The sequence below is a fragment of the Malania oleifera genome, chromosome 12, assembly GCF_029873635.1.
Source record: "Malania oleifera isolate guangnan ecotype guangnan chromosome 12, ASM2987363v1, whole genome shotgun sequence".
Lineage (NCBI taxonomy): Eukaryota > Viridiplantae > Streptophyta > Magnoliopsida > Santalales > Ximeniaceae > Malania > Malania oleifera.
This window is the reverse complement of record NC_080428.1, coordinates 3,150,478-3,177,331: the sequence shown is the minus strand read 5'-3', so window position 1 is coordinate 3,177,331 and position 26,854 is coordinate 3,150,478. Positions and strand designations below refer to the sequence as shown.

Here is a 26,854-nt window from a genome sequence, read left to right as displayed (position 1 = left end):
AAGTGCACAAACAACTACCTGGACCACACCTTCGCCAAAGCCTTCCCCAACTTGCAGATTCTGGACAGCTTTTGAAAAAGCATTTGCAAATTTCTCATAAATACCTACTCAGTAAGACAGCAACCCCACAAAGAAAGAAACATGTATAAGGGCAAAGAGATAAATAAGAGAAATATTTTAGGATAAACAAACGCAGTTTCTAAATTGGTGAAAATGTAAATAAACAAACACGACATTCATGTGTACATAGGGACAGAATCTAGTTCTTCCTAAAAGATGTTTTTTTAATATCTTTATTGACATAAGAATGGTTTGTCAGACTGCCACAAGGTATTAAGAGATTTAATGAAACGTGTGGGCTTTTTGTGTGATTTTTGTGTGTTTTTTGGGTTTTTCGTCAATAATACACAGACCACCCAATTCAAATGGATCCTATACCGCAACAGGGCTCAGGGGTCTAGAGAGGGCATGTTCTGTGATTTGAACCTAAGAGTCCCAGGTTTCAAAGTAGCACCCACACCATTAGGCCAAGCTCCCTAATCACTACCTAGCCATTTGAATCAACATAACTGAATGCATATGAAATCTTCAAATAAATGAGTTGACAGTATATCTTGCTTGTGATCAATGCTTCTTGATTCTACTAGAAACTGCATAGGAACTTTTCACTTGTGGTTCTGTTGGATGAGTTCATCGTTAGGCTTGAACCCAACATTGGCTTCTATCTGCAAGTGTTTCTATCCTTTCAGTGCCTATCTCCTATTCCTCATTAGTTCATAGTTGTTGACAATTTGGTAAAGTATGACAGCAACCTACAAGCATATAATCCATTTATTCACCTACTGTTAAATGAAGCAGCAAACTGACAAACCAACCCAAGGAAGGAACTGCTCTGACACCAATTTGATGCAACATGTGAGGTGGAAACAGACTACAGGATCTATCATAATAGAAGTCTGACAGATTAGGGATAACCAAAGGGAGAAATAGTGCCAAAAGGAGATTCTCTCACATGGAAATGAAGCGGTGGAGGCTACGGGAAAGAGAAATTGGGTGAATACTCAACCCATGCTTCCAAATTCTCAGGAAAATTCTGAATATATCAGATCTGATGACCAAAATGGAAAGGAAAAATTCTGTACTGCTTCATTATCTCGACCAACATAAATTTAAGTACATGACAGCTTTGAATACTACATATTCCTAGGGAACGACTATTCTTGACCACAGCTGTAGAAAACTTCTCTAGAGTCAAAAACCTCGTTAATGAATGTTAAGAGTTTATATACAATGCTGACTGAAAACCTAAAGGCTTAAGCTTTTAGGTAAGTGGTTGTCTAACATGGTTTTAGAGCCAGGTTGCCAGGAGGTCCTGGGTTCTAGTCTTATTCTTCACCTTTATTGTTTGGCTGTTAAAAAATATCTTATTCCCTCTAATGAGTGTTATTTATCGTTTGTTTATCCCTCCACATGCAATCACACTGCATGTGGGGAAGTGTTAAGGCTTCATATACATTGTTAGCCCACAACCTAACAGCTTAAGCTTTTATGTAAAGTGGTTACCAAAAAATTAACTCAGAAAATAAAGTTGTACTTAGGAAATGACACACTTTTGACTGGACCCTAATAATGATACCCAGATAGCATGTGTTAGATTACCACTTTACCTAAAAGCTTAAACTATTAGGTTGGGGGCCAACAATGTATATCAAGCTTTAACACTCCCCCGCATGTGCAGCCCGATAGCATGTGGAGAGATAAAGACACATATCATTGATAAGAGGTGGAATATAATAATTTTTTAAATACTACACAATAAACGCAGGCAACAAACCTAGAACCCAAGACCTCCTGGTAACCAGCTCTGATACCATGTTAGATTACCACTTCATCTAAAAGCTTAAGCTGTTAGGTTGTGGGCCAACAATGTATGTCAAGCTTTAACAGCATGATTAATAGATATTATAGCAACTAAAAATATTAATTATGCTTCACCGGTGCAGCAGCAATGGAACATCCTGCCACCCCAAGTTCCCCCAAAAAAAGAAGAATAAAATAAAATAATCAAAGAAGAAAAAAAAAAACTGAAAAAAAAAATAAAAATAAAAAAAACCCATTTAACTCCATCATAAACTCATATATAGAGAGGGAGATAGAAAAACAAACAACAGAAAGGAAGCAATGATGTTCAAAATCCAACCCTCCAAAAGATCAATCATTTTCATACCATGTAAAACTAACAGTTCACTCCAAAAGCTTATACTATCAGCTACGAGACAACACTGTATATCATCTCACATGTTGTCTTAATTATTGACAAGAAGAAAGGATGTGTTACACCTTTTACCTGACTGATCATCAACGAGGACAGCTCTTACTAAAACCATTTGTAACATCATAAACTAAGGTCTAATGCACAATGTATCAGTTGCTAAATCATTGAGTTTCAACTAATTTAATCACTAGTAAATTTCAATTTAAAACAAAGGATTTCAACTAACCAATATTTACAGGTTCAAATATAAATCCATCATAAAATTTTTAGAACTCTTTCTCAACATCTCAAATTATATCTAAAATTTAGGAATCGTAAAGCAGGCATGAAATCAAAGTACCAAAACTGGACAATAAGAAGAAAAAGATGATGCTGATGATGATGATAAGAAACCATGAAACACACAAAGACAAACCCTAGGTCTAGGAACAATTAAGAAGTAAGCTAATATTTAATAAGAAGCTAAAAAAAATTCTGGTTGTCCAATGGATAAACCATAAGTCAAAAATTTAATGTTTTTTAGTTTTCTTGTCCTTTTACACCTTTTTATAACCATGAATCAGAAAGTTAAATATTATTTTTTCTTTTCAACACCCTTTTAGGCCTCTCTTTAGTTTCAGCATTATATAAGGTCAATGTAATATGGAAATATCAACAAAATTAGCACTATCCGTGTCGAACACTAACATTAAATTGACATGCACACATGAATGTGAAAAACCATCATTCACATCTGCATCAACTTTTAATTACTAATTCAACCTGCAAAGGTTTGATCCCTATATCAATCTGTGGCAGGAAAAAATCTGAGTAGTTTCTGTATAAATCATGCTTTTGCATAGAAAAGATGTGCACCAGTCAATGGCAAGCATCATTCCACAGCTAAGCAGCTTATAGGAACTTAATCTTGTACAATCATATCAGCATTATTTTAGTATCAGTATTTGCCTTACAGGAAGTGGCGCCTGAGATTTGTTTACTTGAGCACTCAAATCTTCGTAAGTAAATAGCATCTGTAGCTCATCAGCCAATTTCAATCATTTAACAGGAGAATGATTTGCAAATTAATAAAATCAGGTGAGCTTTTTCCATCTCCAAGTAAAAAACTGCGATCTCCAATCACAGGAATTCCCAATCCTATACAAGACTTGCATATCTCTTACAAGAAATGAACAATTGGTTCATTATAAAATAAGATGCATAACTGTTTAAAATAGTAAATTTTTAGTCAAATATTTTTCTCATCTATACCTTCTTGCACGATCAGTCTATTAGCACAGACACATGTTTGTCCAGAATTACGAAACTTTGCTGCAAGCTGCGACAACAATTGCATGTCTTAGCCAACAACACCACCAGCTTGAACTTAGAGAAATTACAAGTGCAATGAAACAAAATAAAGACATAAAATTTCCATACCCATCTATAAATATTATAAATGGCATAAGCATTTCTCAAAAATTATAAAGTAATAAAAATAACATACACACAGATATATATATATATATATATATATATATATAAAATATTAACATTTAGTTTGGGCATATAACTAGGGAGTAGAATACACTGTAGCATGCCTACCCTCAAGGGCATGCGCTATAGAATAGATTCATAAGCATGCTGCAATATTGCGAGAAACAGGAGTGTATGCTCCAATGCCCTGACAAATGTGCTTAATAGAACTTCATCAACACAAGCATGGCTGATTTATTTTAAGAAAGAGCAAAATCATGCAGTCAAAAGGATAAGACCCTTGCATACAGAACATAAAATGCACATCCATAGGGAGCTAAATATGTATTTGGTGCAAAACTATCAGCGCATCTTAAACATAGTCTCATAAAACTGACAAATGGAACACCCCCCCCCCCCCAAAATACGGATTGTGAGAGGAAATCTGGGGAAAATAAATAAACAAAATGACAATGAGATGTCCTTAAAAATGAGGAGTTAATAAGTATTTTCGCAATATTATCCTCATATTCTATGTCAACTAAAGATGTAACACAACCAATGACTAAAATTTTGATTTTGATGTAAATTTTGGGGGTCTCAATTTACAGAAATATCAAAATAAATTTCAACTCCAACAGAATTTTCAATCCCATTTTAAAGAAACAACACACACTTATAGTAAATTATGGAAATATTAATGAAAAAAATTAGGAAATATTAAAGTACATGATTATTAGTAATTTAGAACCAAAATGAAACTTTGTTAGTTTGATTGTTGTTTTTTCCTTTTGTTTTTTCCTCATTTTGTGGAGGATTTCTTATTCTCCTTTTTTACATTGTTCTTTATCTAATGGAACCATCTTCTTTTGTTATCCAAAAAAAAAAAAAACTTTAAGAAAAATTTTTCAACATCAAAGGTCCAATTACAATTGGCTTCTAGGGAAATGGGAACCCGCATAAACATGATCTTGACAACAGAAGAAAAGTGTCAACACAATCACTGCCATAAGTTTGGGTGTAATCCTTAGCTAAAAGTTTAGTTTATATCATTCAACAAACCCATTAGGCAAATATTTATGGCACAATCCACAGACGACCAACAACTATCTTTCTTGAAGGGAAAAGGTACAAGCTCTCAGGTATGACAGAGAAGAAGAGCATGTATCCTGCATTCTTTGGAAGAGATAATGAAGAAAGGGAAGCAAGAAAGCCACAATACGAGGGACAAAATGACAAATAGCCAATATATCTTTGAGTAGGATGGGAGGCACACAACCTAGTTCCTTTCTGAAGAGCTATAGGAAGGTCTAGGCAACTAGCTGCAGTCTGGGTCTTTGGTTAAAGAACTAGTAAAATGAATAATATTACCTCGAGGATGATCATTTGGAGGAATGGATTGATGGGTTATCCGACGCTATTACACTTAAGGCATGGGAGGCTTGGACAACTCATATATAATTAAACTTGATGCAAAAAGAACATAGAAATAGGTGGGGATGATGACATAAGAGATGATTCAATGGAAAAGTAAACAGATGATTAAAAGAATCTGGCATATTTGCTAAAGATCCAGCAGCGACAAGGCGGAAGAAAATAATGACAACCCTTATGAAAACAAGAATAACCTAAAAACAAACATTTGAGGGATCTAGGATCAAGTTCATCTCATGAGTTATGTTAAAGCTTGATATATATTGTCGGCCGACAACCTAACATCTTAAGCTTTTAGGTATGGTGGTAATCTAACATGGTATCAGAGTTACTTACCAAGAGGTCCTGGGTTCTAGTCTTGCTGCCGATTTTATTGTGTGGTGTTTAAAAAATTATTGTGTTCCCTGTAATGGGTGTTTTCTATTGTGCTGTCTCTCCACGTGTTGTTGGGCAGCACACGCGGTGGAGTGTTAAAGCTTGATAGACATTGTTGACTCACAACATAACAGCTTAAGCTTTTAGGTAAAGTGGTAATCTAACAAGTCAAAATATGAATATCGCAAGTACATCTAAAAGTATGCAAACCAAGGGGACAGGGATCTTGAGATGGAAGTAATACAGAAACAGGAGTCAGATTATGAAGAATTGAAGAAGACTGGCAATTAATAGGATGACAGGCAGTAAGAAAAACATCATCCCAATGGATTTTTGGCAGAAACATCTGAAATATTAGAGTACAAGCAACTTCCAATACGTGTTGATTCTTGCATATGAATAGTGATACACACCTTAAGATGCAATAAAATCTTTAAGAAGAGTATGAAAATATTCCAAGGCATTATTAGAGACAAAATATGAATCTTAACACAAAATGTAAATATCAGCACATGAAGATTTGAAAATAAAGAACATAATTTTTCACAAAACAAACCAAAGTCATTCTTGAGTAATCACAACAGAAGTACTAAAATATCTAAAACCAACCCAAGAACTCCAAATAGACCCAAAAATAATGATGCATTCAATGAGGACTGCAAACTCTATTAACAACTCTTTACCCAATTCACAACTTTCACATTTAATGACGGACATATACTTCAATGAAGGGACTAACAACTTTAGCTTTTCCAAAGATGGATGACCAAAGTGGCCATACCATTGATATGGAGTAGGTTGTCTGGATGTTTTACAAGCAATAACACCAGGAAAAACCTGATCCATCTCAACCAGGCCTCAATAGATATAGCCTAGGCCCAGAAATTTTCTGAAACATACAGTTGTTAACCTGAAATTCCCCAAATCTAAATGACTGCAAAAGTTTTCACATAAATTTGAATTGATGCTGAATTTTCAGGGGCAAAAGAATCTTAAAGTATTCCAAATGTTTGAATGTTTGAACATAGCAGACACGGGGAAATTTAGAAATCTTGTCTCGGCAGGCTATTTAGATATGGCAGGTAAAATAGTTGTCTTCCTAAACTTCTTCCACAGCTCATGCTTCCGGCAAGTTGAAGGCTGTTCATTTCATTTTCATTTTTTTTCCTCTGCCATGTTCTCATTCCCTCTCTAGAACATATTATCAAGCTGTCAGACGTTTTTTGTCCGAAGATCCAACCTTTTTCAACCACGCGCTCATGGTAATCCATTAGTTTTTATTCCGTGCTTGTAAAGGCTTCTTCTGAAGTTTTTTGGAACAGTGGTAGTGTTTGCAGGTTAAGATTGTGAAGCTGTGGCAGTGCTATCTCAGTTGGTAAGTCATTCACCTCATTTGTGCTTGTGTCGGTGCTACACATAATTTGTGATTGTCCCGATTAGTTTAAATTGTTCTTCTTGTTTGAACTTGGTGTCGCTGCAAGTTTTTGAGTGTTGGGATGGAGTCTATGAATCCCAAAAATATGTTTCCTTCAAAGCTGCCACAGATAACGACTCAAAAGTTGGATGGAAAGAATTATGTTTAAAGGTCTAAAGCTGTTCAGGTTTATTTAGCAGCATTAGGAAAATCTGGACGCTTGCAATCTGATCCTTCTAATGAGAAGAGAAAAGATGTGTGGATTCAAGAAGATGCCTTGATTGTTTCACCCTTGTGGAGTTTGATGGAGTCACAAATTGCACAGATGTGTATGCACTTAGATACGTGTAGGGAGATTTGGGTATATGCCAAGCTTCCATACTCTAGGAGTACCTTCAGTTACAACAAGGAGATAGGAGCATTGCAGAATATTTTGAAGAGATGAAGTGTATTCATGAGGATCTTAACATCGTGCAACCTTTAACCGCCGACGTTCATGAGATGCAAAAGCAGAGAGAGCAGATGACAGTTCTTCGGGTTGTAGCGGGCTTGAGACCCGAGTTTGAGCCAGTCCCAGATACTTAGTGGTGCAGAGTTGCCATCATTTGCCGATGTTTATTCTCATGTCCTTCATGCTTCCTTTAGCACACATTCTGCTGCTCTTGCATCTGGCTCTGATAGAATAGTCTTTAATACATAGGACGATTCTAGTTCTCTACCAAACAACCGCAGAAGTTATCGAGGTGGTTCGAGGGGTCATGGTGGTAGAGATGGACGAGGTAAAGGCACTCCTCATAAGTGCAGTCATTGTAAACGAAGTAATCGTACTTATTGAGCAGTGTTGGGATCGCCACAGTAGACCTTCACGTGTTGCCAATGCAGCCACCATAGGCTTTCACAACTTTGGGGGCAGCCAATGCAGCCACCACAAACCCCACATCTTTGGGGACGAGTGGGGGACAACATACTGTATCCATGTCAAACAAAGAGTATTCCAAGTTCCAGCAGTATCAAGCATCACAACAAGCTTCTCTTCCCGTTGCATCTCTTGCCCAAAGAGGTAATCCCACAAAAAGCCCGTCATCCAATACTTCTCATCCTAGTCCTTGAGTCATAGGCTCCACTGCCACTGATCATATCACAAGCATACCTAATTTCTTCTCCACTAATCAATATCCTGCAAATTTAGGGCCTGTTTGGTATCTTTGTTGTCTTTTGTTTCTGTTTCTGTTTCTCCACAATGAATACACAAATTATAAAAAAAGCATTCATTTATGTTGCTAGTTTTCTATTTCTGTTACCGGTTTTCTGTTGTCTGTCAAAATACTGAAAACCAAATTTTATGGTTTTCACTTGTTTTTGGCAACTTGTTGCCAAAAATTTTGATAACCAGAAATAATTTTTTTGGATTAAATTATACATTTTATACACTTTTAAATTAAAATCAAAATTAAATGATCATATGAATTTAAATATAATTAAAATAGAAATTTACATAAATTTCAAATAATAATAATAATAATGCCAATTACAAAAATACTTTTACTATTTTTCAATTGTGATGTCTAATAAAATATTTATTGTAAAGTGAAATTTGAAAGTAGAGCAATTAAGTAAAATAATTATAATAAAAATTTCTTTTTATTATAGTAATTTTTTAATGTGTATTATTTGTAATTTTATTATTTTTAACCATATTTTTATAATATTATTTGATTTAAAGATGAAAATGAGCATTTTTTTATTTAATTTTTTAGTTTGTGATTGTTTTATAAATGTTAACCAAACAGGTCGTTGGTTTCTAGATTTTAATTTCTGTTTCTAGTTTTTGGTTTTCATTTTTGGTTTTTGTTTCCCTAATTTTTTACAATGATACCAAACAGCCTCTTACCTTGTGCTACTCTTGTTGATGGATCCACCACACAGAAGTCAACAGAATTGGGACTGTAAATCCCACTTCTTTTATTTCTCTTCCTTCAATTACGTATATTCCCAAATTTCCTTTCAATCTTATGTCTATTAGAAAGATTACTAAATCCATGAATTGTTCAGAAACATTCTTCCTTGATTTTGTCGTTATTCAGGATTAGAAGACGAGGAAGAGAATTGGCGGAGGGTGTGAAGCTGGTGGACTTTATCACTTTGAGCCGCCATCTCCTTCTACCACTTGTACTGCTGCTGCCACACCTCTCCAAATTCATTGTCGTCTTTGTCATCCTTTACTGAGCGGCTAAAAATTCTTATTCCAAATTTGAGTTATGTGTCTAGTCTTGATTGTGAGTCTTGTCAAATGGGAAAGCACCACCATGTCCATTTCGCTTCCCGAATCAAATAAACGGGCTGCAAGCCCTTTCATGTTAGTTCATTTTGATGTTTAGGGTCCTAGTAGAGTTGTGTCCAAGTTGGGTTTCTAATATTTTGTAACCTTGGTGAATGATTATTCAAGAATGACTTGGCTATATTTAATATAAGATCATTACGAGTTATTTCATGTATTTTGTGCCTTCAGTTATGAAATAAAGACTCAATTTGGTTTGCCATTTTGAATACTTCGAGGTGATAATGCTAAAGAGTATTTTAGTTCACAATTCACTACTTATATGACTTAGTTTGGTATTGTCCATCAATCATCTTGTGCCCATACTCCTCAACAAAATGGGGTAGCGGAAAGGAAAAATAGACATATCCGTGAAATCACACACACCTTACTTTATCAAATGCATGTACCTAAAGTGTTTTGGAGGGATGTTGTACTTGCTGTTTGCTACCTGATCAACAGGATGCCATCCTCTATTCTTAGTGGTAAAATTCCCTACTCCATTCTCTTTCCTAATTCACGTTTATTCTCTCTCCCCCCTCATATATTCGGGTGTGTGTCCTTTGTTCATCAACTAACTCTTGGGGTGGATAAGTTGAATCATCATGCTATAAAATGTGTGTTTCTATGCTACTCATCTACTCAAAAGGGATATCGTTGTTATAGTCTGGTGTTGCATCGCTTCTTTGTTTCTGCCGATGCGACCTGCTTTGCGTCTACACCTCACAACACCCAGTACTTGAGTGCTTTTGATCTGAATAAGTTTCTTCCTTCACCTAATCTTCCAAATTCTACTTTGTTGTCCTTGCCCAACCAACCAAGAGCACGGCTTGGTTGTTTCAATGCTATAGTAGTTGGCTTTGGCCTTCGATGGTGTGCAATGGGTCGTTCTGTGTTTTATTGTCTTATTTCATTAGGTAGGATGCTTCTTGTTGTTTATATGGATGATATTGTTATTTTAGGTAATGATAATAAAGGTATTTAAAGTCTCAAACTTTTTTCTACGGACTAAGTTTCAAACTAAACATTTGGGACCATTGAAATACTTCTTGGGTATAGAAGTATTTAGAACTCGTATGGAAACGGTTGTCATAAAGTATGTTCTTGAGCTGTCGGATGAAACTAGATTGTTGTGATCTAAATTGGTTGATACACCCATGGATCCTAACAGCAAGTGTCGGATATAGGTGATTTAATTCCTAATCCTAGAAAATACCTAAGACTTGTTGGAAAGTTGAATTATCCAATAGTCACTCGGCCAGATATATCTTTCGCAATAGGTGTTGTGAGTCAATTTCTAGATTCTTCGACGACAAGTCACTATGAAGTAGTAATCTACGCATCTTGACATATCTCAAAGGTGCACTTGAGAGTATCAGTGTCACACTTATATTCATGGATATACATATTCAGATTGGGTTGGGTCGCTTTCCGACCGGAGATCCACAACTAGTACTGTTGACCTTTTGAGTCTGATCCCGATTTTGATAATGACAAACCACAGCATCTCATTTGTGCATTAAGGGTATGAACAGGTTTTAGTTTCAAAGCACGGGTTATTGATGCAAAATGGAAGCCTTGAACGTACCTAAACGAACACATCTTGGTGTATTCCATGGAATCAGAAGGGCAAAAGCTTGAAGACTTGTGTTAATTTTTGAGTTGTAACAGTAATTAGTTTAATGTGTGCATGCATGTTCATTTGGTTTAAATTGAAGCTCATATGGACCATAAAATGACCTCAGGGAACCAACATTTTCATGAAAAACCTTATACTTGAAAGAGTTAAAATCATTCATAGGTTTTGAAATGACTTTGAAGTTAAGAGAGGACCAAACATTAGAATTTGTTAAGGCCCAATCGACCGGCATCTAAGCCCCAGTCGACCAGAGTGTGCACTTGGCTAGAAATGCATTTTTGTAAAGGTCCAATCGACCAGACCCAACTCAATTGACCAACCAAAACCATTTGGCCAGAATTGTGAAGCCCAAGTCAACCGGCCTCTCTAAAGCCAAGTAAAGCCTAGTTGACCAGCCTTCAAGTCGTTGATGATCCGGCAAACCGAATCATAATGCCCGTCAACCGAAGCTCGCGAAAACAGAAATCGCCTTAGGGCTAGTCGACCGGACCTCTGGGGTTCAAGCAAATTTGAGCTCCAACGGTTGCAAAATTTGAAAATAAAATATTATTTAACTCCCCAATGGTCACATAACGGCTAGAAATTGAAATGGCCTATAAATACCAAGCTTAAAACACTTGGAAAAAGTTAGAAAAATCATTGGAAGTATACTTGCTTATTCTTTAAATTCCCAAACATTTTTTATACTCATTTTGAGCATCATATTCCTATTTCTCCTACTCTTTCTTTTGAAAATATCTTTGGGAGAAAAACTCTAAAGTTATTCAAGTAAGGTTTGAGCATATATCAATTCATATATATTGATTGGAAACCTTCCTGTATTTAAGGTCAATCATTTTTGAAAGAAAACCCTAGTTTCTCCTATTTTTATCTTTGAATATATTTTTGGGAGAAATTGTTTAGGGTTATTCTCAGCCTATGACTTTGTGTGACAATCAATATGTTCTTCCTATTCCCTCCAATTTGTTCTTTCATGAGCAAATGAAGCACATTTAAGTTGATTGCCATTTCGTTCAAGAGAAACTTGTGCAGAAGTTCAAGAGAAACTTGTGCAGAAGTTCATTACTACCGCTTCCATGAAGTATGATATGCAGCTTACTGATTTGTTTACCAAAGCTTTGCGGGGGTGCTCATGTTAAATTTATTTGTAACAAGCTAGGAGCATATGACATTTATGCTCCAGCTTGAGGGGGAGTGTGAGAGGTTATTTATGTCTTTTAGTATTATTATTAAATGTGTTAGTATGCTAATTAGTGAGAGTTAGTAAGGGTATTATTGTCATTAGAATGTATTTGATTTGTATTATAAATAGAGGGAAAGAACTATCTTCAAGTTAGGTCATTCTTTTAATCAAAATCTTAACAATATCCAATGAACCTAATGAGTCGTCGATTGAATCAAATTCTACCGACTCCAATCCGTCACACGCTATGTCCTAATGCAATAGAAGTATTGCATTAAGTCTTTTTTCCTTGGGTATTGGTGGAATATGCACAATCCATATGGCTGGATTTTGTGCCTATATTCGTAACGAATTATCCAGCAATGCTGTTTCAACCAGGACTTCTACTCAGGCATCATATTATGATGACTTTTGTGTTCATCTACATTTGAACCCTGGATGAGTTGCAAATGAGCTATAATGATGATTACTCATGGAATATCAGTGACCTAAATTTTTATAAAGCTAACCCTTTCAACAAAGAGCAAAGAGAAAAATATGAAGAGTCTACAGTGAACAAAGATGATGAGCTGATGAGCAGACAGATGAATATGATCTACAAATTCAAAGCAAACAATGAAAGGATGATAAATGTGCCCAACCATCATTATTTCAAGATGTAAAGAGGGAAATACTGCCTCAACTTTAGAAACCTTATTCTAACTTCCATTATTTTCATAATTTTTTTCTATTTTTTGAAAGATTTTATACTTTATAGTAACATTTTTTTAGGTGATCGATTAGCAGATTATATGTTTCTATGATTAGGAAAGTGATGTCCTCTATTAAAATGTTTCATTATTCTTCTTGCTTTACAGGAACATTCAGCCCCCAAAAATGGGTGTGTGTGATTGATTGGTAAACTAGAATGATTGTGAATTGAAGAAATCTGGGTTTTCGAGGCCTTCACTTTCTTCTGCTTATTTTCTCATATTTTCATTTCCACTCTTTTCTTTTCTTTCATTTATGTTCATGTTTCCTTTCATTTATTTCTTGCTTGTCAATTGCTCCAGTATCACAAGGTTTGTGCAGCGAAATGAATTTAAGAAAAGAAAGATGGTTTTGTGGTAAGTGTAAGAACAATAATTTAACATTAATAGAAGTCATTATTTGAGACGCTATTCTTTAGATATATTAGATTTTAAAACTTGGCAGGCAAACGAATTAACATTACGAAAATGAAGTTTGAAAGTTAGGGCTTAGGAAGAGAAAGTAACAACATCTCATTTCTGCTTAAAGTTGTTTACTGGTTTTAGGCTCACATTTCAAAACTTTTACACCTCACACATTCAATACACTTAGGGATTAAAAATTTCTCTAAACTCATTCTCTCATTAAATTAAAATGGTGCACTCACAAACACATTTATCATTAAAATATTTTAATTCTAGTAAGAATAATTCTCAAACAAAAATAGAAATTCATTTTGTTAAGATACAAAGTAGAAATTTCAAATTTTCCAAACAAGAATATAATTTTACCAAGCACCACACACTAAAGCCAAAAAGCATAAAAATATTTTTATTCTAAAAAAAAGAGACTTGAAAATAGAGACTTTCAACATATAGAAAATACTGCAGTCTATATTGAGAAAATATGTAATCCTAAATAACTGCACAGAACAAAATTAAAGAAAAATAAATAAAAATAATAATCTACAGAGATAAAGAAAACCTAAACTTGGATGTACTGTTATCGAAACTAGGCAACAAAAGTTCCCAAGGTATTCCTGCATCTAAGAATGTCTTTTAACACCTCAAAAAGAGTATACAAGATTACAGCAATGATGTTAAGGCCCTGGGGGACCACATAAAATTTGTTTTAAAGTCTCTAAACTTGTGAACTATCATTTCTATAATGGACCAATTCATTAAAGTGCCACCGAGCCATTTTTATTAAAGGCTTAAAAAGCTAGAGGTATACACAACACTACTTCACAAACAACAAGAAGAATCAGCCACAAGCCCAACAGAAATCTCTATTACAAGGCCATATGTGCAAGAGAGTGCAATTCTGTTTTAAATAACGCAAAGTTGCAAACATGTTGATCAACTATAGGATAATGTCATGCAAATGTAGATGCAAAGATTTTCAATTTTCAATTTTCAGTAATGTATAATCCACAAGGCTTTGTGGATGAGCTGTCTGGAATTGACTAAATAATATGTATGACAGGCCAAAATACTATTTTAAAACCTGCACTGGACCTTTCCTTGCAGAACAATCTCATTAGCTAGAGTTCATCACTTCATCATGAGGTCAATAGTTGCAACTTGCTCCAATGAGCAAAGATGTGGGACCCTCTCCTTTATAACCTACTAATGCATAAACCAGATGGTCAGACCACTAATCTCCTCGTGACATGTTCTTTGTCGGATTAAGCCAAAAGATATGTATTCCATTCCAAATCTCAATTACCATTGCTGTGAATATTGCAAAGGCTGGTTGATTTAGCATGATGCCCTTCTCCCAGCTATTTAGGCAGTCAGGGACGAGGACACAAGATGACTCTAATAATGGATAGTGACAGTCTAGGATACACATTTTAAATACTCAATCTCTTGACATGTGTCGAGCATGGGTTGACAGCCCAACCAAAAGATCCAAGTACCTTACTTGAAAAAACACGTTTTCTAAGGGTCCTATCAATGTATCAACCTCTAAATTAGCTCCTCTATACTCACTCTGCATAAATTAATATCTATATCTATATCTATATCTGTATATCTGTGTCTCTCTGTGTGTATACAAGAATGGCAGCATCATCGGCATTACGATTAGATAACCCCTAACTTACAGCTCCTTTTACTGCCACATCCACGTCTGCATCATCAAAAACTATGCAGGGTGCATTTCCGCCAAGTTCCAAAGACACCTAGAAGAATCAATATGTAAGTAAAATCAGTAGTAAAATGATTTATAAGGATAATCTTCCCACAGGTTGCAGTTCAAAAAACAATCTGTACCCTTTTGACAGTCCCAGCAGCACCAGCCATCAACTTCTTACCTACAGCAGTTGAACCCGTGAAGGTTATCTTTCTTACCTGAATATATAGTGAAAAACATGAGCAACCAATGCTACATGGTTCTTGTATAACCTTAACCTTATCTACCAAGAAGAGTGCAACAGATAATATATAGATAGTATTTAAAAGGTACAAAACCTGTGGACTTGCAAGTAAAGCATCCCCGATTTCAGGAGCATTTCCCATAACCACATTCACAACACCCTATTAATCAAAAGGTCAGAAATGATTAGAAACCAATTAAACAACAAAAAAATTTGAGATCACTAAAGTGCAAGCGGGACATCATTCGAATACCAATGGTATCCAGGATGTTTCACTTTCACCTATGAATTTTCAAGTGATTCACCAAGTTTTGGCAAGTTGAACTCACATTTCTCAATCAATCAATGAAAATATGAAAAACTGAAACTAGGCAACGGAATCTATTAAGTAAAGTAGAGAAAAGAACAAACAGAAAAAAGAAAGAAAAAGAAAGTAAGAAACAATACATGTGAACTTATTTGGTTGAAGAACATGTTGAAAGAACTAGATTTTCCACACTCACAGCCTATGGAGTTGATGTGTGATAATCGAGCTGCCTATCCATATTGCCTCCAACCCAATCTTCCATGAGCAGACAAAACACATTGAAGTTGATTGCCACTTTGTTTGGGAGAAACTTGTACAAAGGCTCATTACAACCACTCATGTGAAGTCTGAGTTTCAGCTTGCTGGTTTCTTCACTAAAACCTTGGGAGGTGCTTATGTAAAATTCATTTGTATCAAGCTTGGAACATATGATATATATGCTCCAGCTTGAGGGGGAGTGGTAATAGTTATTTAGTCATTTAGCATTATTATGATGAGTTAAGAGTTTTGTTAGTAATAAGCGCGAGTCAGTAAGGGTATAATGGTCATTACAATTGTACTTGACATATAGTATAAATAGAGGGAGAGACCAATCATTGAGGTAAGGTCTTCCATTTTACCCAATTATTCAACATGTATCACATCATCTTCAATTTCTCCATCTACTTGCATAATAAATGCAAGATAATGGAATCCACCATATGTATTGTTTGGTAATCAAGTTAGAAATTACTAAAATTGCATTTTCCATTTTGTTTCTTACTTCCTTACCATTGATGTTAAAAAAAGTTGGTTTTTTGGAGTCTATTAACTTATATATTGAGGTGTATTTATCATGCAAAGTTAGACTTGGAAAAATGGATAATAATCTGTTAATCCGAACCGAATCCGACCTGCTTAAAATGACTCATAACCGATATGCATATTAAATGAGTCAAATACGGTTTAAAATTTTTTTATCCGCCTCTAAATGAGTCGGTTGGCAGATTTAGGATTTTAAATATGCATTTTTGGGGTAATGCGCTCTTAAATGCTACCTTTTTTATTAAGAGAATACCTTCTATAGTTTTGGACTTTGAATCTGCACTGGGCAAACTCAAAGCTATTTACCCCATGGTGAAGTTCTATTATGATCACCCACTACGTGTTTTTGGGTGTGATGCCTTCGTTCAGAATGTGTCAAGCAATATAAGTAAGCTAGAACCTCGTTCAACTAAGTGTACTTTCCTTGGGCACTCGATGTTTCATAAAGGGTACAGGTGTTATCATACACAAACTCGTAAGCTGTTTATTAGTAGAGACGTCACCATCCACAAGTTCGTCCCATTTTACCTCCCTACTGCTGGGCAAGGGGAGAATAGGGTCAATCCCGACTAGTTATGGAGTCCTAATCAAGGTCTAGATTAAGTCTCTATGCCAATTGCTATGCCTACTGACGTGCAGGAATATGAAACTATCACAGAACACCCAGACCTGTGGCCTGAACAGCCTGACCACCCTGACCTGCAGCTTGATCTCCTGCAACCTGAACATGTACCTGAACAGCTTGATCTCCTGCAACCACCAGACACTCTGCAACCTGAGCCTGTACCCACAGACAACCTGTAGCAGACTGACTCTTCTAAATTGCCAAAAACAGCAGAGGTTTTGACATACCAGAGAAGGAGAAAGACATTACCGATACCAGACAAAGAACTAGACACAACAGAACCCATCATTCGTCAAAAGATCCCTTGGATGCAATAGAGGAAAGTATATCTTAAGGTACAAACTCAGCTTTAGATTTACACAGTGAACTTGATATGCCTATTGCTATTCGGAAGGGGGTTCGAGCACGCACTAAACATCCACTGTCAAATTATGTATCCTATCATAGACTTGGACCAGTTTTTAAAGCTTCACTACCAGCCTAACAAGTCTTCATTTGGGAACGTTAGAAAAGAATCAGACGTTGAAGTTATGCACACTACCAAGAGGAAAAAGGGCAGTTGGTTGCAGATGAGTATTTGCAGTAAAGTATAAACCAGATGGAAGTGTTGAAAGGTTCAAAGCACGCCGAGTAGCTAAAGGATATACTCAAACTCCAGGTGTTGATTACTTTGAAACTTTTTCTCCAATGGCTAAGATTAATACAGTTAGAATCCTACTGTCTCTAGCAGCAAATCTGGAATGGGAACTGAAACAGTATGATGTTAAGAATGCACCTTCATGGAGAACTTGAGGAAGAGGTCTACAAGGAAACAGGGCTAACAGGAGAAGATGTAAAGGGGAAAAGTGTCACCTTCAGAAATCCTTGTATGGACTAAAGCAGTCACCTAGAACATGGTTTGGGAGATGTACAAGGTTCATGAGAGGAATGGGTTATAGGCAGAGTCAAGGTGATCGTACTTTATTCATTAAACACTCTATAGGTAACAAGATTGCTGTCCTGATTGTGTATGTAGATGATATTATTGTTACAGTGAATGATAAGGAAGAAATGGAGAATCTGAAACTGAGGATGGCCTGAGAATTTGAGATCAAAGACTTCGGAAATCTAAAGTATTTTTTGGGAATAGAAGTTGACAGATCTAAACAGGGTATTTATAAAACCCAAAGGAAATATGTTCTTGATCTATTGGGATGGAACTAAACCAGCAGGAACTCCAATTGAAGCAAATGTCAAGTTAAGAGTGAATGAAGGGGGTGAAGCAGTTGATAAGGGAAGATATCGGCGGTTAGTTGGTAGATTAATTTATCTATCACATACAAGACCTGAAATTGCTTTTGTTGTAAGTTATGTGAGCAGGTTCATGCAGTGTCCTGGTAAAGAACATATGGAAGCTGTGAATCAAATCCTAAGGTATTTGAAGGAAAGGGCATCCTATACAAAAAACATGATACACTGAATGTAGAAGTCTACACCGACTCAGATTGGGCAGGATGTCCGGATGACAGAAGATCCACTACAGGATACTGTGTGTATATGGTGGGAAACTTAGTTACATGGAAGAGTAAGAAGCAAAATGTTGTTGCTAGATCCGATACAGAAGCAGAATTCCGAGCCCTAGCTAAAGGATTAGATGAGATACTGTGGATTAAACTAATCCTGAAGGACCTGCAAATGAACATCAATGGAACCATGAAGCTCTACTGTGACAACAAGTCAGCAATCTCATTAGCTCATAATCCCGTACTACATGAAAGAACTAAACATAATGAGATTGATAGACACTTCATTAGAGAGAAAAATGAGTCTGGAGAAGTATATATGCCATATATCCCTACAGCTCAACAAGTGGCAGATCTGTTTACTAAAGGGTTAGACAGGAGGATTTATGAAGCTTTGGTGGACAAGCTTGGAATGGTTAACATCAATTTGCCAGCTTGAGGGGGAGTGTTGAAGATCAGCTGCATATGGAAAGCTACCATTCTCAGCAAATCTAAATATAAAGTGTGCTGAGAATCACAATTAGTGTCCTAAATTAGACTTGCCTTATTAGCTATAATATTCTACATTAATTTTATACAGTGTGAGTTGATTCCTTTCTATTTACAGGCACCTGACTATATTTATAAAAGCAGCAAAATGTAACGACATTTATACACAAGATAATACAAAAAGTCATTTGTTAGTTTTTTCTACTGGTGGGTACTTTTAAATTTCAAAATTTGAATTTTTGAATTTCAAATTTAAAAGAGGTTTTCCCTCCCTTCCATTTTTGAAATTTAAAATTTAAAAGAGGTTTTCCCTCCCTTCCATTGGAGGTCTATAAAATGACCTTCTTAAAGAGAGATATGGGCACGTCCAAGTGAGGGCAAGGAGAGCATTCTAGAGTGAGATATAGGGTTTTGTAAGGGTGTTTGTTTAGAAAGAAAAAAAAAAGGGAAATTCATTTCCTACCGTTCTAATTTGAAGTATTTTGAGAGTGACTTGGGAGAGAGGGATCCTCAACTTGATCTCTACAGTGTGATTATGATCCTTAAGGTTAGTGCCTAACCCTTCTTTTCAATTTGAGTTCATTTCCTTAAATATTGCAATGGATGATGTATGAAGGTTTTTCCATGTTTGTGGTTAGATTTGTGGAATTGTTGTCATTGCATGTTGTTTTTTTTTACATATTAGTGGTGTTAGGATGTCTTGCTTCCAATTTCCTAGGAAAAAGCATGTTTAAGCATCGAAAATTTGTAAGTAATTTTGGTCTTTCAGGCAGTCGATTGGCCTATTCAGGCAGTTGACCAGCTATTCAAGTGGTCGATTGGCCCTCTAGTTTTTGAAAAAATAATTGTTGCAGCTACTAGGCAGTCAACCTGCCCTCTACAAGTGGTTGCCCACCAAATCCCGAGAGTGCATTTTTTGCACTTATCTCTTGATTTTCTATAGGATTCTTCAAGTTTTTGAGTCTCTACACTTGTTAGAGTGTATTTGGTCAAGTTTGCTTGCTGTTTGGAGGATGGTTTCCATAGTTTTTCCAAAAAAAAACCAAAATTTTCTTTTCAAAAAGAAAATTCACTCAAAGTTTTCTAAAAAGTCTTCACGTTTTCACAGTTATTTCACTACTTTCCTGGAGTCATACATCCATGATGTGGGTTTTGGATGTTCTCCAAGTTTCTAAATGTGATTTCAAGGCAGGTTTGTGGTTCTCCCACACCAAAATTCCACAAGGTTTTTAAGTATCTACAATAAAAATCATTATTTTCAAAGTAATCAACCCATGAAGTGGCATGAGAGTGGGAAAAAGGAATTTTTTTTTTTTAATGTTAAAACTTGATTTCAATCTTTGTTTTACAGAGCATTCATTGAAAATCAATTTTCTAATCAAAAGAAAAATGCCTTTTTAGTAAGGTTTCAAGTATATTCAAGATTTTTCAAGTGATTTCAAGAGACTTTTCAAAAGCATTCACCAAACAGATTTTTTTAAAAACTTGTATTTGAAAACGTTTTTGGAACTACAAGTGGCTGGAATCATGAAGGATATGTAGACAATCTACTTTAGTAGATTCAGCCACGACACAAAAGCTTCATTTTTTCTTAACTTATGTTATTTTCTCTTTTCTTTCTTTGTTTTGTTTGATGTTGTTTCTCTTTTCATTGAAGTAGTAGAATTCCCATGGAACTTATGCCTCTGTGAATTCCATTAAAGCCTTTTCAAATGGTGTGAGGCGGTCATTTGTTGCAAATGGAAGAAAACAAAACCAGCAGAAGCCGGTCGACTGCTCTCTACAAACAAGTATTTGACCGCCTGATGCTGCAAGCCTATTTTTGGGCTATTTGTCAACCTTTTCTTCAAAATCCTAATTTTAAAGTGGAACACACACAGACTCACATAGGACAAGTGCAGCAACCATTCTTAGAATTGGTGCTTTAGGGTGCTCGGTCTTTCAAATCTCAAAGGGAAGAGCTTTGAAAGCCTACCTTCCCTATTCAAAATGGTACTCCCAAACCAGAACTTTGGAAAGAAATTTTTTTCCTTTATTTTACCTGTCTAAAAACAAACAAAAGAAAAATGGTGATAACTATGTTTTAAATAAAATTGGTGAGTATGATAACCTAAGGATGATTATGTTACTTTGGTTTATTACAAGTCACCAAATGTTGGCAACCCGAAACGGGTCTCTAAACCCAATGTCGACACAACTCAACCAACATTTTCTGACAATCTAACCCATATCCTTTGCATTGTAATCTATGAATACCCATGGCTTATTGTGAATTCATATTGAATGCCTCCCTTGCAACCAAATGCCCCAAGAGTTCTCAAAAATCGCCCACAACGTCAGCCTCCCATGTGGAATATTGAGAGATCGTGCACAAGCTTGTAAAGGAAACTTTCTGACAATAGTTGATGGATCATGAACCAAAAGATGCAGGAAAAAAAAAATTATAAGATCTGCCTTTCCAACGTCCTTGCCCGAAGAAAACCATAGAGTATAATAGAGGCATGCTAACTACATAACGACCCATTTGAATACATACATTCTTCTCTTAACATAAGCAATGAAGCCTGTATACTAGCCTCAATAGTACCTTTCTAGTTTCACCAAGCTTGTTAAAGAATCAATCACCTTTGTTTTTATAAGAAAAAAATCCACTAAAGGAAAAATGGAAGGATTACAAAGAACAAGACATCCTCCAAAGATCAGCTACAAGCAATTACAGAAGTGCATCTCCTGAACCTTTGATGTAACAATGAAAATACCCTAAAAAAATTTCAAAGAGTGCTAAAAAAAAGTGAGAAAAACAACTCTATCCTATAACAAGTGGGAAGATGTTGCTTTGACATTGAAAAGCCACAAAATCTAAAGCATAGCATGCACCAAACAAGTCCATAAAACCACCCTTGTTTGCTTCACTCAAAACCAGAAAACTAAACCACTATAAAGTCATCAACACTTTATGGTGTCACCAATGCTTCACCAAAAACTGAGAAAAGGGTAATTTAAAGCATCTAGCCACCCAACGATGTAGAGATACGCAATGGTTTAGCTAGAATTTTGCCACATCATGGAAATTTCGGGGTTTATGGTCTTACAAGAATACAAGGTCTCCTTGTCACAAGTCATTTGTATTAATTATGTTAAGAGTCAAAATCCAAATGAATGCCCCAATCTTCAAAGGAACCTTATCTGATAACCATACCCTTTAGGCCACAGAAAATTTAAACTACTTCAATAAATTAGCATGACTTGCCTTTTTTTTTGCATTAATTGAGTTGTGTTAACTGATATTGGAAATTCCATTTGACTTATTAGTGGTCAGAGGGGTTTAGATGAAAGAAAATTATGAGGGATATGCTTAAACACAAATAACATAAGAGTTGCGGCAGAGAGAGAAAAAAAAAATATAGGAACATGATATAGTGGTATTAAAGCTTTGGTTATATTGGGCCTTATTAATTTGAGTAGCACATGGGAGGGTCTAGTTAGGTCATTTATACATTAAGTAGATTTAGGCCTATGCAAGTAAAATGAATACGGCTAATATGTAGCTTAGTTATTGACTACATGTCCATGGTAACATTTCGTGATTGAGTGAAAACACTTGGTATTCTTCTTTTCCTTAAAGGAGAATGAGACAAAGGGGTGGTCCAACTTCTTCAACCCCACCAGAATAGGGCGTCAATTCAGAACGGAATGTTCCAAGAGAACTTAAGGGTTTAGCTACGATGACACAAAATAATCAGTCAACGCAGCAAAATAACCATAAAAGTCTGCTGAATCAACAGCCATTGGTAAAGCAAAAGCTAGAAGAGACAATTGCCGAAAAATGAATGAATACGTTGAAAGAGTTTAAGAAATTAAACCCTCCCAGCTTTGCAGGGAACTTAGAACTTTGGATTCAGAGAATTGGCAGCGGAAGGTCCAAAAACTTTTTGATATTCTTAGAATGCTAGATGAGTATAGGGTCACCATCACAAGTTCTCTATTTGAAGGTGAGGCTAACTATTGGTTAGAATCTGTGCAACGGGTAAGAGATGGCAAGGCTATGAGCTGGGTTGACTTTGAAAAAAATTTCAACGAGAAATATTTTTGAAAGGCATTCTGAGAAGCCAAATTACAGGAATTTATGCATTTGACTCAAAAGGAACTTGTCTGTTAGCCAATATGAAAGAAGATTCACTGAAATATCACGATTTGGACCAGAACTTGTCAGCATTGAGGAATTAAAGGTTTGAAAATTTGAAAAGGAACTGAGACCTACTATTAGGTCTAACCTTGAAGCCCTGAGGATTGAGAGTTTTGGAGAAATAGTAGAACAGGTTGCCTTGGTAGAGAAAGAAATTGAAGACACTCAAGGATTTATGACTAGAAAAGAGGTCTTCATTTAACAAGTCCAGGTCAGTTGGAAAGAAGCCAAAAGTCTTCCCGCCACCACAGTAAAGTGCTCAAATTGGTGGCCCCTTCCGTAGGATTATAAAGTGTTATGGGTGTGGACAAAAGAGACATACAAGGAAGCAATGTCCTACCTCTTAATATCCTATGATATCCCAAAGACAACAACGGCCAGCAACTCAATTCTCTCATCCTCGACCTTATCAACCATATCCTTCCGCAAGTTCGAGTTTTCCTCGATCTTCAGTGCAACCAACCTAGCTGAATGCTCCTGCAAATCCATCAAAGGTTGAAGCTTCATATAAGGGAAGGGGAAGGAATTAGAGAATAAGGTGCAAAGAAGATTTTATTCCACTGCACCATCCCAACATGGGCAACATGGAGAGCAACCAAATGAGGAGGCAAGCAATGCTATGGTGGAAGGTGTAATTCCTTTACACAACACTTGGGCAAGAGTTTCAATTGATTCCGGTTCTACCTACACCTATATTGCTGCATCTTTTGCTAATATGCGGTATTTAGAATCTGAACATTTAAGTAGTGACCTGTGTGTAGCTTCACCAGTGGGGAAAATCATAAATGTGAACAGAATATGTTGAAATTGCATTGCACATACTAATGAACATGGCTTCCTAGTTTACTTATTGATCATGGATATGACGGATTATGACGTAATCCTAGGAATGGAGTGGTTATCCATTTATCATGCACTTGTTGATTGTTTCCAAAAGAAAGTAGTACTAAGATATCCAAATGGAGTGATAGTTTCCTTCTATGGAGACCAAACTAAGAAGCTCTTATGTTTGATATATGGGTTGCTTGTGAAATGATGGAATTTTAACAAATGTCTTGGGTTTGTAGCAGCAATGAAGGAATGTACACAAGTTAATCAAAACCCAAAACTTCTTTACCATAGTTGATGAATTTCCAATTATTTTTCTAGTTCATTTACCGAGACTGCCACCAAAACGAGAGATTGAGTTACTATTGATTTGGTGCTTGGAAAGGAACCTATATCGACTGCTCCATAAAGAATAGCTCCAGCTCAACCAAGGGAACTTAAGGTGCAACTACAAGATCTCCTCGACAAGGGATTTATTCGACCTAATGTATCACCCTGGGGTGCGCCTATATTATTTGCTAAGAAACATGATGGGTATTTGCTAAGAAACATGATGGGCCCTTAAGGCTACGCATTGATTATGGAAGCTAAATCGGGTTGCTATTAAGAATCAATATCCACTTCCAATAATTGATCAACTATTTGATCAATTGGCGAGATCACAATATTTTTTGAAGATTGACTTGCATTTAGGTTATCATCAACTAAGGATTTGGGAATCAGACATCTCAAAGGCGGCATTCCATACAATGTATGGTCATTATGAGTTTCTTGTATTACCATTTGGGGTTACCAATGCACATGCCGTCTTCATGGATAAAAGGAATCGACTTTTTCAACCAAACCAAAATCAATTCATTATAGTTTTTATCGATGATATTTTGATACATTCAAAGACTCAAGAAGAGCATGAAAAACACTTGCAATTGGCTTTACAAACATCGCGGGAGTATCAATTATATGCTAAACGGGTGATATGTGAGTTTTGGGCAAGTAGTGTGAAATTTTTGGGTCATTTCATAACCAAAGATGGCTTATCTGTTCATCCTTCTAAAGTTGAGACTGTATTCAGCTGGGAAACCCCTAAAAAGTGGCCAAAAATTGTAGTTTCTTAGGTTTGGCAGGGTATTATCACAAGTTTGTGCAAAATCTTCTATACTAACTATACCATTGACTGAGTTTGTGAAAAAAAAAATTCTACAGAGTGAATAATGGATCACGAGAATTAAAGCCACTTGAGCACAATTATCCAACGCATGACTTGGAATTAGCTACTTTTGTGTTTGCATTAAAATTATGGCGTTCATACTTGTACAGAAACAAATTTGAAGTGTATTCAGACCATAAAAGCCTTCAATATCTCTTTACTCGGAAGGATTTGAACTTAGGGCAAAGGCGGTAGATGGAGTATTTGGAAGATTATAACTTTGAACTCAATTATCACCCAAGTATGGCAAATGTTGTGGCAAATGGACTAAGCAGGAAGTCTCGACATACATGGGCAAACTAGAAAATTCGAAGGTGGAAAATGATGGAGGCAATAGAGTCTTTTAACTTGTAGAGGACCCTTCAAGGAGATATGGTTTGTAAATATAACTTACGGGCATAACCAAATTCATTGGAGCAAATTATCAAAGGAAAAGAGCAGGACCCACCCTTAGTTTCAAAAAATATCAAGAGGTACAAAAGAGGGTACACACTGTGAAGGGTGGATAAAATCTTCTAATGGAGGACTTTGTTATTTGGGTTGGCTTTGTGTTCCACATGACTTGAAAAAGGAAGTCTTGCAGGCAGCACATTGTTCTAGATGCATTATCCATCCTGGCAGCACTAAGATATAAAGAGATTTGAACCGACAATTTTGCTAGACAAGTATGAAGAAGGATGTGAGAGAATTCGTGACAAAATATCTAACTTTTCAACAAGTAAGAGCTGAATATCAAAAGCCTGTAGGAGTATTACATCCATTACCAGTAGCACAATGGAAATTGGATGAGGTAACAATGGATTTTGTTTCAAAGTTTCCAAGAACTACACTTGGTCACGATACTGTGAGGGTTATTGTAGATATATTGAAAACATCAGCCCACATTTTACCCATCTAGATTTCAAATTCACTTAGAAGGCTAAGTCCTTGTATATAAAGGCCACATGGGATTGTGTTAACCATCATCTTAGACAGAGATCCCATATTTACAGCTATCATCTTGAAATAGATGGCCAATCTGAAAGGGTAATTCAAATGTTAGAGGGTATGTTAAGGTCTTGCAATCTTGCATTCTAGACTTCAAAGGAAATTGGAGTGAGCATCTACCCCTAGTGGAATTTGCCTACAACAACAATTTCCAATCAAGTATAAATATGGCACCTTATAAATCTCTATATGGGAGACCATGTAGATCACCGGTGTGTAGGGCAAAGATTGGGGAAAATCAAATGCTTGGTCCAAATTAGTTCAAGAAACCACTGAGAAGATTAAGCAAGTAAGATATCATTTCCTCACAATCCAAAGCCGACAAAAGAGTTATGCTGATAAAAGGGCACTTGAATTTGAAGTTAGAGATTTTGTATTCCTAAAGGTGTCACCTCGAAAAAGGATTTTTAGATTTGGCAAGAAGGGGAAACTACAACCTTGTTACGTCGGGCCATTTCAAATTGTCAAGCGAGTTGAGAAAGCAACATATAAATTGATGTTGTCGTATGAATTAAATCATAGTCATTATGTTTTCCATGTCTCAATGCTTCAAAAGTATGAACCAAATCTGAGTCATGTTCGAATGGTTCAATATCTCATTGAGGATGTCAGTCATGAAGAAAATTCAATTCAGATTCTTGAAAATGAGGAAAGGGTCTTGAGGAAAAAATTTATCCCTTTGGTCCAAGAACTATGGCAACACCATAGCATCGAAGAA

General features: G+C 36.0%; 1 protein-coding gene across 2 annotated transcripts in view; it reads right to left on the bottom strand.

Annotated features, from left to right (window-relative positions):
- Positions 1-26,854, bottom strand: part of LOC131145091 (succinate-semialdehyde dehydrogenase, mitochondrial) — a 104,000-nt gene that overhangs the window by 34,161 nt on the left and 42,985 nt on the right. For both annotated transcript variants that reach the window (XM_058094167.1, XM_058094168.1), the window contains 5 exons: positions 15,296-15,361; positions 15,098-15,175; positions 14,929-15,006; positions 3,527-3,593; positions 19-104 (listed from right to left, as the gene is read on the bottom strand). In XM_058094167.1, the coding sequence (XP_057950150.1) occupies positions 19-104; positions 3,527-3,593; positions 14,929-15,006; positions 15,098-15,175; positions 15,296-15,361 (375 nt within the window). The remainder of the gene's footprint in view (positions 1-18; positions 105-3,526; positions 3,594-14,928; positions 15,007-15,097; positions 15,176-15,295; positions 15,362-26,854) is intronic.